A 16,422-nucleotide genomic window follows, 5' to 3' on the forward strand; every position below is an offset into this window, starting at 1 on the left:
GTTATGGTCCCCAAAGGGTCTGGAGCTGTTGGGCACTTTCCGGCTTTAGCTTTTGGACTAAGAGCCAGAGACCATTAACTAATTCAATTTGCTTAGTTTTTGTGTTGGTCATTGTTTTTTCCTCTTCATTTTATACTGAAAAAAACTGTTGTATCTCACTCGTTAGTTTAGCCTTGTTATAGCAGATAAACGCTAAGAACAGAACCTACAAATGTGAAATTATTCAGTTGCCTCCTGAAACCTGGTAGAATGAATTGCTTTTATTCAATGAAGGAAATAACCCCCCCCCACAACACATTAAATAATGGAAAATTCATAAAACAACAGAGTGACAAAAAAAAACCAAACAAATAAACAATGCTATGCTATGCTATGCTATAATCCTTCGATTTTGGCCTTGTACTTCTAAAGATGAAGTGTCACTTTAGTAAAAACACAATGTGATAGAATTTGCCCCTTGCCAAATACAATTTTTAGTCTTATAGTTCTCGCTATATGAAATTGAAAGTCTAACTTAAAGTGCTTTCATCATTATAAGATTGTGCAAGACAATAGTCTATCATATTTAGTGACATTTGAAAGGCTGGTTCAGCTATATCAGATTGCTCCACCTCTTTTTGGTTCTGTTATGAACAGGAATGAACGGTCAGTCCCTTTGCCTTAGCCAGAGAGAGGCACAGGACTGGCATTACTCCTTAGAAACCTTCACAAACCGCGTCTGATAGGAGTTACAAAACTGAGGCAAACTTTTTTTTCCCTATTTCTCTCAAGATTTTCCAGTTAATGTCTTGGGAGAATGGCAGAGGGAGCAGATGGAGAGGAAGAGATTCAGTTCCTCCGTACAGTAAGTGATGCTGTCTGTATCTTCCGAAATCCTTTAAGTTGTTGGCGAACTTGTTCCGTGAACAATGTACAGTCCGAGGACTTTTGTGTAATAAATCTCAAATTCTTTAGGCAAACATTTTCTATGTGGGGTAACTGTCTTTACTTAGCACTAACTGACAAGGACAGGTGGCTGGTTTTGTTGCCATTGTTATCTATTTATATCCCAGCTTGGACGTGTTATGGTAATGTTTTGTGGCAGAGAGAAAAACTTCTGGTCCTAGGTGACCGTTAACACAGATATATAAAACGCACTACAGAAAGCGATTAGACACAGATTTTAAGCACTTTCATCCAGCACATTTTCTTACCAGGACAGCTATTCTAACTTTAACAGCCAAAGAGTTAGTAAATACTCCTGCATGCTGGATTTGCAATTTGTAATGAGGTCTCCATGGCTTGAAGTGAAACATTGCTACTGTGGCTGAGGGCTGAGGGATCCAGAGTACAGTGGCTTCAGGGTGTAGTATGAAACCCTGGACTGAATTTTGGGATGGTTGTGGTTTTATGGGAATGTGGATGGTTTTTTTTCTTGGCTTGTAAATCTAAATGCTATAACACAGTTGTGCTGATATAATAATTAGGCCTAAGCAAAAAAAAAAAAAACAAAACAAAACAGGATGGACATTCAACTTCAGTTTCCTGGTTAGTTTGCCATTATTGGAATAAAGAATTTGTCTTCCACTAGCTCTATTTCGAGGGCTACTTACCCATAAACAGTTATCTTTTAGTAAAAAAAAAAAAAAAAAAAATATTCACACATTGCAATGTGCAGAGTGCAAATTTTACATCTTTTCAAAGTGGCAGTTAATGAGTAACTTATTTGGTTTTGTCACGCTTTGGAATTTAATGGCTGGTATTGATGGAGGTTAGCTGTTACAAAGTTATCTGTGTTATGTTCCCACATCACCATTTAATACTGCTTCAATGAATGAATCTACAGTGAGGTGTCAGTTTGTGTTTCTGATATCAGGAATTTTTAATACGAATATTTTATTTAGGCAGTTTATTTCACATCTTGGATTTCTTCTTTGAAGTTTTGAAATTTTGGGCTTATTGGTTATATGGCACATGTTATAAAACATCTAGGTTAAATCAGTTTATTTCTTGCTGCATTACTCACCACTTAGCTATCAGGTTTCCTTTTTAGATCTCTGTGCCAAGCCTGAAGAAGGGCATTGTGGCCTTGCAAGCAGACTTCTCTATGTAACACTCTATTTGGCTAGCCAGCAGTGATACTATAACTGATGTTTCTACTATAGATGTCCTCAGTGTCAATTGATTTTCTCTAGACGCTGGTAACTGACATGTCCTGACGTGTGGCTGCAGTCTGTCTTTTTTTTTTTTTTTTTTGTCGAAGAAAAAATATAGTCATCAAGTCACAAAGTTATTGTCACTCTGTCGCTGTTCACCCTGAACTCAGCTGAGGTCTATATTTACTGTGTGAGGATTAACAAGTTCAAAGCTTGGCCCATTTTAGCACCTGTTTTCTCCAGTCCATGTAGGACTTTTGCTGACAAAGAGGAGCCAAAAGTTCTTTATAATATTTATTATAAATGCCGGTTTCAGTAGTTTGTCAGTCGCTATTACATGACAAGCTATATGTGTCTTTCAATCAGTCTTGGCGTTGGAGATAACAAATGGAACTTACTGATTAGCACTCTCATTTGCTATGATCTCTTAATAAGTTGTATTCATGTTGCCATTACTAACTTTTTGCAATTTATTAGCAAACAACTGACTGTAGAAGAGTTGTTAAATTAGAATTGTTAAATTGTGTATTTATGATCCACGTGTTTAGGACAAGGGTCTGATGAAGAAGAAAACTGTACCAACCTTTACCCTTTTCCAGCTCTGACACAAGCATTATTCAATTGAGTTAAACACACACTTAAACTCTCTACAGCAACAAAGAATTGTGGTCATCATGGCAGAGCTGCCTCACTCTATTGCAACTTCAAGACCACCAAAACCCATCTAAGCTTTGTTTAGGTCAGATGCTAGTTTTGCTAGTATGATGGAAATGCCTGGGTTAGAAATCAGCTTTGAAAATCTTACTGAAATGATCAATATTCCTGACCTTAGCAAGCTGACTAATAACTTAAATCAGCAGTGTAGAGCAGTTCGTTTCCTGCCTGTCAAATCTTAACTATCTGTTGCTGTCCAGAAAGGGATGTCTGAACAGCAGGTGCAGCTGCCTGAAATAGAGAGCTGTGGGGGAGTGGCTGGCCTCTCGGAGCCAGACACGAGGCAAGATTAGTTATGCTCCAGTGAAGGCACAGAGAAATAAAGGTATAGAATAAGCACTTGTGAAGGTCAGGAAAAGTTGTATGAGCAAACAGCTGCAGGCTTGCAGATTATTTTATTTATGTGTCTGTTTGATTTTATGTATGGTATGTCTTAAAAACAACAAATTTCCTCCCTTGTGACCAGTTGGAACATTTATTGTTGTATGCATTAAATTCAAATTCTTCACATATTAATAAAATCACAAGGCACAAGACTACAAATAGTAGTACCATTATTTTAAATAGTTTCTGTCATCTTCTCTCAGCAGCAACAATAAGCTGTTCATGGCATCCTTGGATGTTCCCGCTCAGAGTTTCATCATCAATAATGTGATCTCAGATTTGCAGGCTGTACCAAAGGAAAACAGCAGATTTTACACATCATAATCAATTTAAACGTTTTGAAATGACCTACACCTCATTTCGTTTTGAAGCTAGAAATTTGACATCACCACTGCTGTGACACCCAAAGCTGCAACCAATCTATCAACAGTTTGTGATTCATTTCATTAATCAACTTTTATTTTTTTACACGTTTCGTCATTGTAGGACGATCAAGTGGTTCTCCAGTGCACTGCTTCTATTCTGAAGGAACAGATCAAGCTGTGCCTGTCATGTGAAGGGTTTGGGAATCGTCTATGTTTCCTTGAGACCACCTCAAATGCTCAGGTAGAAAAAGGAACCTTTTGTATCTTAAATGTAATTCATTTCAAAATGTATCCAACACAATTTTGCTGTGTTGTAGAATGTCCCTCCAGACCTTGCAATCTGCTGCTTCATTTTGGAGCAGTCCCTGTCGGTTCGGGCGTTACAGGAGATGCTGTCCAACTCCCCTGTGGATGAGGTAAGATACATTTGGAGAGGAATTAGTGGGTTTGGTTTGAATGGGTCTCTTAAGAATAATATAAGAACCAAATGCATTTTTTTTCCTCTCTGACTGGATGCCTCGTGCCCCTCACCCCCAACCACAGGCTGTTGACTTGGACAAATGGGTATGTTTCAAATGTCTTTCATTTATTATTAATATAAAAAAGAGCTTTATTTTTGTAACTGCATAACAATTACATTATAACGATACCCTCTACACATCCTTTGTATATTGACTCTGCCTTTATCTGCATCCTCCCCTCCTCCCAGTCATCACAAGGTGGTGGTCACCGAACCCTTCTCTATGGACATGCCATCCTCCTGAAACACACTCACTCCAGTATGGTGAGCACATGTACAATCAATCACGGGGCTTCTACTGCTCAATCCTGTCCTCTCTTCTAATCAGCTGCACACACAGTATACATATAAATGTATTATTGTATCAGCTGTGTGGAGTGCATCTTATCTCATGATAATGATTAAGTTGCTGTCACTCTCCCCATGTTGCAGTACTTGAGCTGTTTGACTACTTCACGCTCACTGACAGACAAACTGGCTTTTGATGTGGGCTTGCAGGAAGAATCCACAGGTGGCTGTGAACTTTGTTACCAATTATGTGTGACATCAGCAATTTTGGATTTATTTTAACTGTATTCTAACTAATTGACTGTCACAGGAGAGGCCTGCTGGTGGACCATCCACCCAGCCTCTAAGCAAAGGTCCGAGGGTGAAAAGGTCAGGGTGGGAGATGATCTCATTCTTGTCAGTGTTTCTTCAGAGCGATACCTGGTAAACACTTTTTTTTTTTTTTTTAAATTTCCACTTTCAATTAGTCCATAATTCTTACCACTACCACCTGTACCCTTTTCAGCATCTGTCCTATGCAAGTGGTGACCTGATGGTAGATGCGTCTTTCATGCAAACACTGTGGACCATGACACCTGTGATGTCTGGATGTGAGCTAGCTGAGGGTGTGTAATTTTTCTGTTGCAAAAAAAAAAAAAAAAGTCTTCTGATGTTCATAAACTTGCTTGCTCTCTTTTACAAATATGAATCTTCTACTGGTTTCTAGGCTTTCTGACTGGAGGATATGTGCTCAGGCTCTTCCATGGTCACATGGATGAGTGCCTGGCCATTCCAGGAGCTGACCAAGGGGATGACCAGCGCAGGTGAACAATACCTGTGATTTTATATGTATATTAAAACACTGCACAGATTTTGGTTTCTTATTTTTTGGTATTGTTTGATTTTATTGTTCATATGGTCTGTGAACACTCCGTTAAGGACCTATCAGAGCGTTCCCTGCTTGGAGGCCATAATCCTTAGAAAGCAAGTTTCTGTAAGTTGATTTTTATACTTTAATGACAAACTGAAACAACAGGCTTTTTTTCCAGAGTTGCTCATTATGAAGGAGGGGCTGTATGCAGTCATGCCCGATCCTTATGGAGACTTGAGCCACTACGCATTGGGTGATTCACCTTAATTCCTTTTAACATCTTTTCTGCATAAACATGCAATTACTGTCAAGTAATTGATAATTGATATAATGATTCTCACCTGTTAATAGTTGGAGTGGAAGTCACATTAAATGGGGCCAGTCTTTCCGGATACGTCACATAACAACAGGCAGGTACCTTTGCCTTGATGAAGAGAAAGGACTGTTATTGGTGGACCCAGAAAAGGCGGTTTCCAAGATGTCAGCCTTCTGCTTCAGAATTTCAAAGGTCAGTTGTGTGCTAAAAGTTTTTAACACTCCATTTTACAGTCTAAAGAGCAGCAGGCTTATTTGAGAATGCATTTCATTTTAATGACAGGAAAAAATTGAAGTGACCCAGAAGCGAGATGTGGAAGGTATGGGCACGCCTGAGATTAAATATGGAGAGTCCATGTGTTTCGTACAACATGTTTCATCGGGTCTGTGGCTCACATATGCTGCCGTTGATGCCAAATCTGCCCGTCTGGGTCCTCTCAAGAGAAAGGTAAAGGAGAATTATATATCAAGATGGTCAGCAAAACATACATTTCAGTTGATAACACAAACAGATCTAATAAGTCAGGACGTAGTGTAGGAGTGTTGTTGAGTGATGAATACATGCTGTGTTTTAAGATCATCTGTATTCAATTCCAAGGCCATACTCCATAAAGAAGGTCACATGGATGATGCACTCACAGTGGCTAGATCTCAGACCGAAGAGTCCCAAGCTGCCAGAATGATTTACAGCACAACTGGACTCTTCAACCAATTCATCAAGTACTACTACTTCAGTTTACAGGTCATGATTTTGCTTTTTAGATAAGCCATATTTGTTGTGGTATTCACGTCATTCTTTTTTTGTGTCTTCAGGGGTTTAGATGCGCTCAGTGGGAAAAACAAATCCTCCAATCCCCCATCTCTGCCCATGGACACAGTGGTGCTCTCCCTGCAGGACCTCATTTTCTACTTCCGACCCCCTGAGGAGGAGTTGGAGCATGAGGACAAACAGTTCAAGCTTCGGTCCCTCAAAAACAGACAGAATCTCTTTCAGGAAGAGGTTGGTCTTTTCATGAAAATGTATTCATGAATGCATGTTTGGATGTAAACTTATTTTAATGGACTTTTTACATTCAACATTCATAATTGTTCATTTAACAGGGTATGATTACTCTTGTTCTGGACTGTGTTGATCGGCTAAATGTTTACAACACAGCAGCCCACTTCTCAGAGTATGCAGGGGAGGAAGCTGCAGAGTCTTGGAAGGAGATTGTAAATCTACTGTATGAATTGCTAGGTACAGTGAATTTAGATTTGTGTGTTTTGTTTCCCATACTTAGCCTCCTTTTTCTTTTTAAATACAATGCATTAAAAATCTGTTCTGCTTCTTTCTTTTAATTTTACTAAGCTTCTTTGATCAGAGGTAATCGTGCCAACTGTGCCCTTTTTTGTGATAACCTTGACTGGCTGGTTAGTAAATTGGATCGTTTGGAGGCATCTTCAGGTACCTATGACAAATAGAAGTTCTTTAAATGTACAATAGACATTTAGCTTCATGCTTTCTCCACCCCAAAGCATACTATTAGACTGACCAGGTTTGCTGTGAATTATTTAAGTGCTCACTAAACAACTGAAACTGAATTTGACTGGCTACAAACGGCATATACTTGGTGATCAAAAAATATAAGAATACTTGTTTTGTAAAGACTACACCAAAACTGAACTTTATGTTGCAATGTGTTTTTCTAACTGTAGAACAACATGGTTTTCCCATATTTTGTGTTTTTAGATATTGTCATGTCTTGACAGGGATCCTGGAGGTGTTGTATTGTGTTCTGATTGAGAGTCCAGAGGTGTTGAATATTATCCAGGAGAATCACATCAAATCAATCATCTCTCTATTGGATAAGCATGGACGCAATCATAAGGTCAGCACCATATTGGAAAAAACCCAAAACATTGCAGATCATTGCAAGTCACAATCATCAATTTATCTCTCTGTTGTTTTGCCAGGTCTTGGATGTGCTCTGTTCTCTCTGTGTGTGTAATGGGGTGGCTGTAAGGTCAAATCAGAATCTCATCACTGAGAATCTACTTCCAGGTCGTGATCTATTACTTCAAACCAGCATTATCAATTATGTAACCAGGTTGGTAAATTTGCAGCACACTTCAATTCAGACTTCAAATGCATTGTTCTCTTGCTTGTGACAGAAAGCCCAGTTATCTAAAGAACTGCTTTGAAATTAATTATTTGTTTTGTAATCTTTAGCATGAGACCCAATATTTTCCTTGGAACTTGCGAAGGATCCACTCAGTATAAAAAGTGGTATTTTGAGGTAATTGTGGACCATGTGGAGCCATTCCTTATGGCTCAGCCGTATCATCTGCGGGTGGGTTGGGCTCTGACAGAGGGCTACAGTCCTTACCCTGGTGGTGGAGAAGGCTGGGGTGGCAATGGGGTCGGGGATGACCTCTACTCCTACGGTTTTGACGGGATTCACCTCTGGTCAGGTAAAGTGAACAGGTTTTGACTACCTGTGCATGCACTTCACTTGCACTGGCAGTGTAATCACACCCAGCATGTTTTAAAATTTCTTTCCAAGAACATTCACTTGTATTACCTTTATTCTTTCTCGTGCATTTGATCTTGAGCTATCCCATACCACTTTAATTTTCCTACATAATGCATACTCCTTAAATTTGACTTATTAGTATGCATTTATTTGCTTTTTGTGTTTGCAGGACGTGTTTTGCGACATGTTGCCACACAAAATCAACACCTCCTGGCAGCAGAAGACGTGGTCAGCTGCTGTTTGGATCTAAGCGTGCCAAGCATCTCCTTCCGTATCAATGGGCATCCAGTTCAGGGAATGTTTGAGAACTTCAACCTGGATGGTCTTTTCTTCCCTGTTGTCAGCTTCTCTGCAGGCGTAAAGTACGATGTTGTGAATTATAAATTAAAGCATGAATTTATTTTTTAAGGTAATGAGCACAATACAGTAATAACATATGAGACTAATTATCAATTTTGGAACTCTACAATCAAGGTTGCGATTTCTTCTCGGAGGGCGTCATGGGGATTTCAAGTTCCTCCCACCTCCAGGCTATGCTCCTTGTTATGAAGCTGTGCTGCCCAGGGACCGTTTGCGGATTGAGCCCATTAAGGAGTATAAGCATGATTTTGATGGCATTCGCAACCTGCTGGGTCCAACTCAGTCACTCTCACATACAGCGTTCACTCCTTGCCCTGTGGACACCATACAGGTAGAACCCTACTACATTTTTTTCCATCTTCATCATTTCAAATGCATTAAATTTATTATCATTTCAGATTGTACTCCCTCCTCACTTGGAGCGCATTCGAGAGAAGCTTGCAGAAAATAGCCATGAGTTATGGGCTGTTACTCGCATTGAACAAGGATGGACCTTTGGACCGGTTAGTGCTTTCAGTGTTTGTTATCTTTCCCATAGAAAACATTTTGCTGTACACAATTTACTCACAAAATCTTTGCACTTACTTTTTAAACTAAAGTTCCGTGATGACAACAAGAAACTACACCCCTGCCTGGTAGATTTCCAGAGTCTGCCTGAACCAGAGAAAAACTACAATTTAGCAATGTCAGGAGAGACACTCAAGTAAGTCAGAGTCTTCACTCAAATAACACCACTGCACTTTTGTCTTTATGTATTTATGTCTCATATGATTCATTTTAAAGGACTCTGCTGGCACTAGGCTGTCATGTAGGGATGGGAGATGAAAAAGCAGAGGAGAATCTGAAAAAGACCAAGCTCCCCAAAACGTGAGCTGCAAAATATGAATTTATTTTTAGATCTAAATAAGATATACTGTGAATGGTCTTTTATGGGACGATTTCTGATCACAAAGCATTTTTATTAGCTACATACAGAGCAATGGGTATAAACCAGCCCCTCTGGATCTCAACCATGTCAAGCTTACTCCCAATCAAAACACTCTTGTGGAGAGACTGGCAGAAAACGGACACAATGTATGGGCGAGAGACCGAGTTCGTCAGGGGTGGACGTACAGTATTGTGCAGGTACTATCATTCTTTTTTGATGAACATTTCAGTAATGATGATGCAAATGTGAATAGATGTTTTGATGGATTCATTTATTTTTTTTACAAGTCAATTCTATTACATTTTGATCTTGAGTATTGTTTCCTTGTATAGGATATCATGAACAAGCGCAATCCTCGTCTGGTTCCTTACAACCTACTGGATGAAAAGACCAAAAAGACCAATAGAGACACAGTTTGTGCAGCTGTTCGCACTCTCATTGGATATGGTTACAACATAGAACCACCTGACCAGGAGAGCAGTAAGTTTGAACTGTTTGAACTGCTGTCTGGAACGAATATTTGTTGATGTTATTTATACAAATTCATCATTAGAGTTATAGGCATTTTGTTGATTTCATTGATTTATTTATTTAAGTTTTCTTTTAAATGCTGTTGTTTGTGTGTTAATGTAGGTGGGCATGGGCCAGGCAGCTCCCGTGAAAATAAGATCCGAGTGTTCAGAGCAGAGAAATCTTATGCTGTCACTCAGGGAAAGTGGTACTTTGAGTTTGAGGCTGTGACGGTCGGCGAGATGAGAGTGGGCTGGGCCAGGCCCAGTGTTCGTGCTGACACTGAACTTGGTGCAGATGAGTTGGCTTACGTCTTCAATGGTTTCAAGGTAGGCAAAATACCTATTTTAAATGCTTCTGAAGGATGCTAAAGATTTCGTATACTTCAGTCCAACATGAAGAGTTTTCTTTTACAGGCCCAGCGTTGGCATGTGGGAAATGAGCCATTTGGTCGTCAATGGCAATCTGGTGATGTGGTGGGTTGTATGATTGATCTCACTGAGATGAATATCATGTTTACACTCAATGGAGAAATGTTGATCAGTGACTCAGGCTCTGAGATGGCCTTTAAGGATATTGAGATAGGAGAAGGTAAGAAAAAGTGAAAACAAATGGTCCCAGGTAGAAACATTTGATATGAGTACATGTGGGCTTGTCTTTCTAATGAATGTTCATGCATGTAATAAACATCCCTAGGCTTCATACCTGTGTGCAGTCTGGGCCTGTCCCAGGTTGGAAGGATCAACTTGGGTCAGAATGTTAGCAGTCTTCGTTACTTTACAATCTGCGGCCTGCAGGAGGGATTTGAGCCTTTTGCTATCAACATGAAAAGAGATATTACCATGTGGTTCAGCAAAAGCCTTCCCCAATTCATCGCTGTGCCCACTGATCATCCTCACATTGAGGTATTGTAAGTTAATTGTATTATTTTTGATTAAATACGTATTTGTTCCCAAGTTGTTATTTTCTGGACCACCACATGCTCTAGGTGTCTCGTGTTGATGGGACAGTGGAAACGCCTCCTTGTCTCAAAGTCACCCACAAGACATTCGGATCTCAGAATGCCAACACAGATCTAATATTCTTCAGACTCAGCATGCCAATCGAGTTTCATGAGACCTTCAAAGTCCCAGCAGGTACCACCCTTCTTACTCGTGCCCTGACCATCCCTGAGGATGAGGTGCTAGAGGTGGATCCAAACTCTGACTTTGAAATACTCAAGAAATCCGCCAGTCGCAAAGAGCAGGAGGAGGAGAAGAAAGAACCCTCTGTGCCTAAAGATATCCCTGCCATCAAGAATGGAGAGAATGAAAAGGATGCCTCAACTGAGAAAAGCAAGAAGAAAGGGTCTGTAATTTGTCATAAAGCAGGGATGCTTCATGCACTTTGGAAAGGATTTGAGAAGGCTTCAGCTAGAATGCTGTTTTTAATGTATACTGAGTAATTGTTGCTGTTACTTACAGATTTCTATTCAAGGCTAAAAAGGCTGCATTAATCACACCACCACCTGTTGTGCCAACCATGCCCCGCTTAGTGGAGGATGTGGTGCCAGATGACAGGGACGATATGGACATTATCCTCAACACTACTACAGTATGGCTATAACTTTTCATTTGTATGTTGACCATAGTTCTGAGGGTTAGGGTTAGTGGATGCTCATTTGCGCTTTCAGCCTTTTACATGTAATTCACACACACACACACACACATACATACACACATATATATGTATATGTGAGTATTGTTATTTGTTGATTCATGATTCATCTTCATCCAAAACTGCACTAAAGTTTATCATCACTTCCACCTTTTTCCTTTACCAGTACTATTATTCTGTACGAGTGTTTGCGGGACAAGAGCCTGGTGGCGTGTGGGTTGGCTGGATCACACCTGACTATCACCAATATGACCTTCATTTTGACATGAGCAAAGTGAGAAATGTAACAGTCACTGTAGGTGATGATAAAGGCAACATTCATGACAGGTTTGTTTTTCTTGTAGACAGAAACAAAAAATGGCACTTTAACATTTTAGCATGTAATGAATATTGGCTTCTCATTGTATTCTGTCCTCCACAGTATAAAACGCAGTAACTGCTACATGGTATGGGGGGGGGAGTTCAGCAACTCCCAGCAGACCCGAGTCAGTCAGGAGGATCTTGTGATTGGCTGTCTAATTGATTTGGACGCAGGACTCATGACTTTCACTGCTAACGGAAAAGAGATAAACACATTTTACCAGGTAAGAAGAAAGCTTCAATCTGCTGTTCATGCAGTGTTGGTGATTAACGTAACCATCTTGCTTAACATCTTGCAGGTGGAGCCCAACACAAAGCTGTTCCCAGCTGTTTTTGTCCTTCCTTCCAATCAAAATATGATTCAGTTTGAACTAGGCAAACTCAAGGTCAGTCTATGCAAAATTTTACAATCAAGGCTGAGATTACAAATTTTGGGACATTTTATGTCAACTGTATTTGCTATATATAATGTGACTTTCTTTGCTTGCCTGGCCAGAACATTATGCCAATCTCTACCGCCATGTTCCGGAGTGAACGCAAGAATCCTGTCCCCCAGTGCCCTCCTAGACTGGATGTCCAATTTCTAACCCCAGTCATCTGGAGCCGAATGCCTAACCACTTCCTGGCTCCAGAGACAGGGCGTATGAGTGAGAGACAGGGCTGGATAGTGCAGTGTCAGGAGCCATTAACGATGATGGCTCTCCACATCCCAGAGGAGAGCAGGTCAGAGCTGCATCACTCACACATTTGCATTATCTGTTGCATTGTGACGGGTTACAAAAATTTACCTTTTTCCCAGCAAAATTAACACCTTGCAATTCTCTAGGTGTATTGACATCCTTGAGTTGTCTGAACGCATGGACTTGTTGAAGTTCCACTATCATACTCTGAAGCTGTATGGTTCAGTGTGTGCTTTGGGAAACAATCGTGTGGCACATGCTCTGTGCAGCTATGTGGATGAATCCCAGCTCTTCTATGCCATAGAGAACACCTACCTACCTGGGCCAATGAGGAGTGGCTTTTATGATTTGCTGATCAGCATGCACCTGGAGTCTGCTAAGAGGAACCGACTTGGAACCAACAAAGAATTCATAGTTCCAATGACAGACGAAACACGAAGCATCACCCTGTACTCTAACAAATCTCATGCTTTACCGGGTGTTGGCCTCACTACATGTTTACGCCCCAAACTCCATTTCTCTTCCACTACATTTGTGGGAACGAATCCAAACATCTACACACTAAGTCCAGTCATCCCATTGCAGGTGAGGTGGACCAGGTTGGTATTTTAGATACTTGTGAAGTCACTAATAATCATAAGTTTGCTTGTCCTGGCAGGTGCTAAAAACCAAGGCTCTAAATATGTTAATCGAGGCAGTGCAAGATGGAGGTCAAGCCATGAGAGATCCAGTGGGAGGCAGTGTTGAATTTCATTTTGTTCCAATCTTGAAACTCATCAGTACCCTCCTCATCATGGGTGTCTTTGATGATGAAGATGTCACACACATCCTGAAGATGATTGAGCCCACAGTGTTCAGTGGCAAGAAACCAGAAGAGCCTGCGGAGGAGAATACCAAGCTGAAGGAAGAAAAGGAACAGAAGGCCCCTCCAAAAGGCGGGTCAGTAGCAGAAGAAGAGCAGGAAGCCATCTATGAGGAAGAGGAGGAGTACGAGGATGATGGCCTAGGTGAAGAGGAGGAGGAGGAGGAGGAGGAGGAGGAGGAGGAGGAAGAAGAACTGGAGGAAGAGGAAGAATTAGATGAGACAGAATGCATTATACCAGAAGAAGAGGCTGTGAGCAAGACAGAGCAAATAAATGGTGAAAAAGGTGCTGAGGAAACAGAAAAAGACATCAAATCTGGAGAGGCAGTTGGAGAGTCTAAGGAAGAACACCTAGAGCAAGGACTTTTCCAGATGAAGCTTCCAGAGTCGGTCAAACTGCAGGTATTTCTGTTTTAAATTATACACAAAAACCCCCAACAACCTCCTTTTCCATAGTACTGTTAATATCTACTTAGTGATTGACTTTGTGTTTACCCTTTAGATGTGTACCCTACTACAGTATTTCTGTGACTGTGAGCTACGTCACAGAGTGGAGGCCATCACTGCTTTTTCAGACCAGTTCGTCAGCCAGATACAGTCCAACCAAAGACAGCGCTACAATGAACTTATGCTGGCCTTCACCATGACCGCTGCTGAGACTGCACGCAAGACTCGTGAATTTCGGTCCCCACCACAGGAGCAGGTACAAAATATGTCTTGATTGTTCTGTTGGATTAAGAGTTGTTAAGTTGCCACTCTAATAATATTCAAACACTATTTGAAAAGCATTGCAGCCCTGCATTTCTACACTTTCTTCTCAATTCATTGATATATGATTTTTTTGTTTTCCTACTAAAAGTTTTGGTCATTAGCTTCCTCATCTGCTTTGTAGGAATTAGTTTTTTTCCATAACTAGGATTCTTAGCTTTGAAAATAAAATTAGCATACTTGATTGTACTAATTTCTGCTACTATTGTGAAGGTCAACATGCTCATGAACTTTAAGAATTGCAACGAGGATGAAGAATGTCCAGTCCCTGATGAGGTCCGCGAATCGTTGCTGGCGTTTCACACCGCCCTGCTGACACACTGTGGTCAGTTTTCCTCTACATTACTGCCAGCAAATCTACCGACTTACAGCTAACACATGAAATTCACAGTAAATTGTTTAAAACCAGGTGTTCATATTGAAGAAGAAGAGCAAGAGGAAGAGGTGGATAATTCTCTTCGTGGGCGACTTTTCCGTTTGTTGGAAAGGGTGAAGAAATTCCGTGAGAAGAAGGTAGAGGTGGAGCCTGAGCCACAGGAAGATAAAAAGCCAAGTGAGTGATGAGTTATAATCCTCAATGTGAAACCTGCTTTCCAATAACTGTTAGTTTAAACTTTGCTACCTGAAAATAAGAACTTTTCCAACAATCACAATGAGCACATAGTATATTTTGTATTATTGCTTAACTGTGTGTAATCTGTTTTCCAGGCACTTTACAGGAGCTGATTTCCCATACTATGATCCACTGGGCTCAGGAGTCATTTATCCAGAACCCTGAACTGGTCCGAATGATGTTCAGCCTTCTTCACCGGCAGTATGATGGGCTTGGTGAGCTCATTCGTGCCCTTCCCAAGGCCTACACTATCAATGCAGTGTCAATCCAGGACACCATGGATCTGCTGGAGTGCTTGGGCCAGATCCGCTCTCTGCTTATTGTCCAGATGGGTCCAGAAGAAGAGAGGCTTATGATCCAAAGCATTGGGTTGATAGCATTTTATTTATTCTAAATATATAAATAAGTGAAGTAAATTGACTGAGACATGCATGTCACCGGAACTGTACAGTAACTTAACTTTGTCTCTCTTAGGAACATCATGAGTAACAAAGTTTTCTATCAGCACCCTAACTTGATGCGAGCTCTGGGCATGCATGAAACTGTCATGGAGGTCATGGTTAATGTGCTGGGTGGTGGGGACTCAAAGGTATATGTTTTTGTTTTGCATTGTAATTGTTCTCCATTTCTCCATGTCTTTGTTTTATTGTACAGTAAGGGAAATGACAAAAAAGCTGATAAGAACAAATTAATATGTTACTTAGCTTTACATTTGTAACATGCTTTTTTCAACAGGAGATCAGATTTCCTCGGGTGGTGACAAACTGTTGTCGCTTTCTCTGCTATTTCTGTCGCATCAGTCGTCAGAATCAGCGCTCTATGTTTGACCATCTCAGCTACCTTCTCCAGAACAGTGGGATCGGCCTTGGTGATTGTCTTTTTCAAGTTCAAACATTGTTGCAGCGTTGTATTCTTGTTGTGTTATTCTCAATCTGTGGCCCGTGGTAAAGCTCCTTCTTATGTGCTCTACCATAGGAATGCGGGGCTCCACCCCCTTGGATGTGGCTGCAGCCTCTTGTATTGACAACAACGAGCTTGCATTGGCTCTTCAAGAGCAGGACCTAGAAATGGTAAAATATAATCAATATTTACAAAATAAACATTGTAGAATATTGTTGATGACTAACACTGATGTGTCTCTAGGTTGTGAAGTATTTAGCTGGATGTGGGCTGCAGAGCTGTCCAATGCTATTGTCCAAAGGATATCCTGACATTGGCTGGAATCCATGTGGTGGCGAGAAATACCTTGACTTTCTTCGTTTTGCTGTATTTGTCAATGGTGTGATTCTTCACTTGTTACAAAATTTGATTTGTAATTTCAATGCCTTTAGTGTTGTTTTCCCCACTTATTAATAACTGTCTCTTTCTTTCTGTACTATAGGAGAGAGCGTGGAGGAGAATGCCAATGTGGTAGTACGTCTTCTCATTCGCAGGCCTGAGTGCTTTGGCCCAGCTCTGAGAGGGGAGGGTGGCAATGGTTTACTTGCAGCAATAGAAGAGGCGATTAAAATATCAGAGGACCCTGCGAGGGATGGCCCGAGCATTAAGAAGGACAGGCGCTTTCCCATGTAAAAACTCTTAGTTTTGATTCTTCTGACAGT

The 16,422-nt window shown here is 40.7% G+C and overlaps 1 protein-coding gene across 4 annotated transcripts in view; it reads left to right on the forward strand.

Annotated features, from left to right (window-relative positions):
• Window positions 1–714: 714 nt before the first annotated feature.
• Window positions 715–16,422, forward strand: part of LOC115054793 (ryanodine receptor 1-like) — a 42,512-nt gene continuing 26,804 nt past the window's right edge. For all 4 annotated transcript variants that reach the window (XM_029520195.1, XM_029520196.1, XM_029520197.1 and 1 more), the window contains exons 1-46: window positions 715–844; window positions 3,720–3,839; window positions 3,916–4,014; window positions 4,142–4,162; window positions 4,308–4,382; window positions 4,551–4,629; window positions 4,717–4,829; window positions 4,912–5,011; window positions 5,113–5,209; window positions 5,435–5,509; window positions 5,608–5,764; window positions 5,855–6,019; window positions 6,170–6,291; window positions 6,385–6,571; window positions 6,673–6,808; window positions 6,920–7,015; window positions 7,321–7,439; window positions 7,525–7,658; window positions 7,781–8,022; window positions 8,254–8,446; window positions 8,559–8,775; window positions 8,843–8,947; window positions 9,044–9,147; window positions 9,228–9,311; window positions 9,410–9,569; window positions 9,705–9,852; window positions 10,006–10,211; window positions 10,299–10,473; window positions 10,579–10,787; window positions 10,871–11,229; window positions 11,346–11,475; window positions 11,705–11,865; window positions 11,960–12,122; window positions 12,198–12,284; window positions 12,395–12,621; window positions 12,725–13,163; window positions 13,237–13,842; window positions 13,943–14,143; window positions 14,422–14,533; window positions 14,618–14,761; window positions 14,917–15,190; window positions 15,296–15,410; window positions 15,557–15,689; window positions 15,797–15,891; window positions 15,965–16,100; window positions 16,203–16,389. In XM_029520195.1, the coding sequence (XP_029376055.1) occupies window positions 797–844; window positions 3,720–3,839; window positions 3,916–4,014; window positions 4,142–4,162; window positions 4,308–4,382; window positions 4,551–4,629; window positions 4,717–4,829; window positions 4,912–5,011; window positions 5,113–5,209; window positions 5,435–5,509; window positions 5,608–5,764; window positions 5,855–6,019; window positions 6,170–6,291; window positions 6,385–6,571; window positions 6,673–6,808; window positions 6,920–7,015; window positions 7,321–7,439; window positions 7,525–7,658; window positions 7,781–8,022; window positions 8,254–8,446; window positions 8,559–8,775; window positions 8,843–8,947; window positions 9,044–9,147; window positions 9,228–9,311; window positions 9,410–9,569; window positions 9,705–9,852; window positions 10,006–10,211; window positions 10,299–10,473; window positions 10,579–10,787; window positions 10,871–11,229; window positions 11,346–11,475; window positions 11,705–11,865; window positions 11,960–12,122; window positions 12,198–12,284; window positions 12,395–12,621; window positions 12,725–13,163; window positions 13,237–13,842; window positions 13,943–14,143; window positions 14,422–14,533; window positions 14,618–14,761; window positions 14,917–15,190; window positions 15,296–15,410; window positions 15,557–15,689; window positions 15,797–15,891; window positions 15,965–16,100; window positions 16,203–16,389 (7,355 nt within the window). In that variant the 5' untranslated portion in view covers window positions 715–796. The remainder of the gene's footprint in view (window positions 845–3,719; window positions 3,840–3,915; window positions 4,015–4,141; window positions 4,163–4,307; window positions 4,383–4,550; window positions 4,630–4,716; window positions 4,830–4,911; window positions 5,012–5,112; window positions 5,210–5,434; window positions 5,510–5,607; window positions 5,765–5,854; window positions 6,020–6,169; window positions 6,292–6,384; window positions 6,572–6,672; window positions 6,809–6,919; window positions 7,016–7,320; window positions 7,440–7,524; window positions 7,659–7,780; window positions 8,023–8,253; window positions 8,447–8,558; window positions 8,776–8,842; window positions 8,948–9,043; window positions 9,148–9,227; window positions 9,312–9,409; window positions 9,570–9,704; window positions 9,853–10,005; window positions 10,212–10,298; window positions 10,474–10,578; window positions 10,788–10,870; window positions 11,230–11,345; window positions 11,476–11,704; window positions 11,866–11,959; window positions 12,123–12,197; window positions 12,285–12,394; window positions 12,622–12,724; window positions 13,164–13,236; window positions 13,843–13,942; window positions 14,144–14,421; window positions 14,534–14,617; window positions 14,762–14,916; window positions 15,191–15,295; window positions 15,411–15,556; window positions 15,690–15,796; window positions 15,892–15,964; window positions 16,101–16,202; window positions 16,390–16,422) is intronic.

Source organism: Echeneis naucrates, chromosome 14, assembly GCF_900963305.1.
Source record: "Echeneis naucrates chromosome 14, fEcheNa1.1, whole genome shotgun sequence".
NCBI classification, from domain to species: Eukaryota; Metazoa; Chordata; class Actinopteri; order Carangiformes; family Echeneidae; genus Echeneis; species Echeneis naucrates.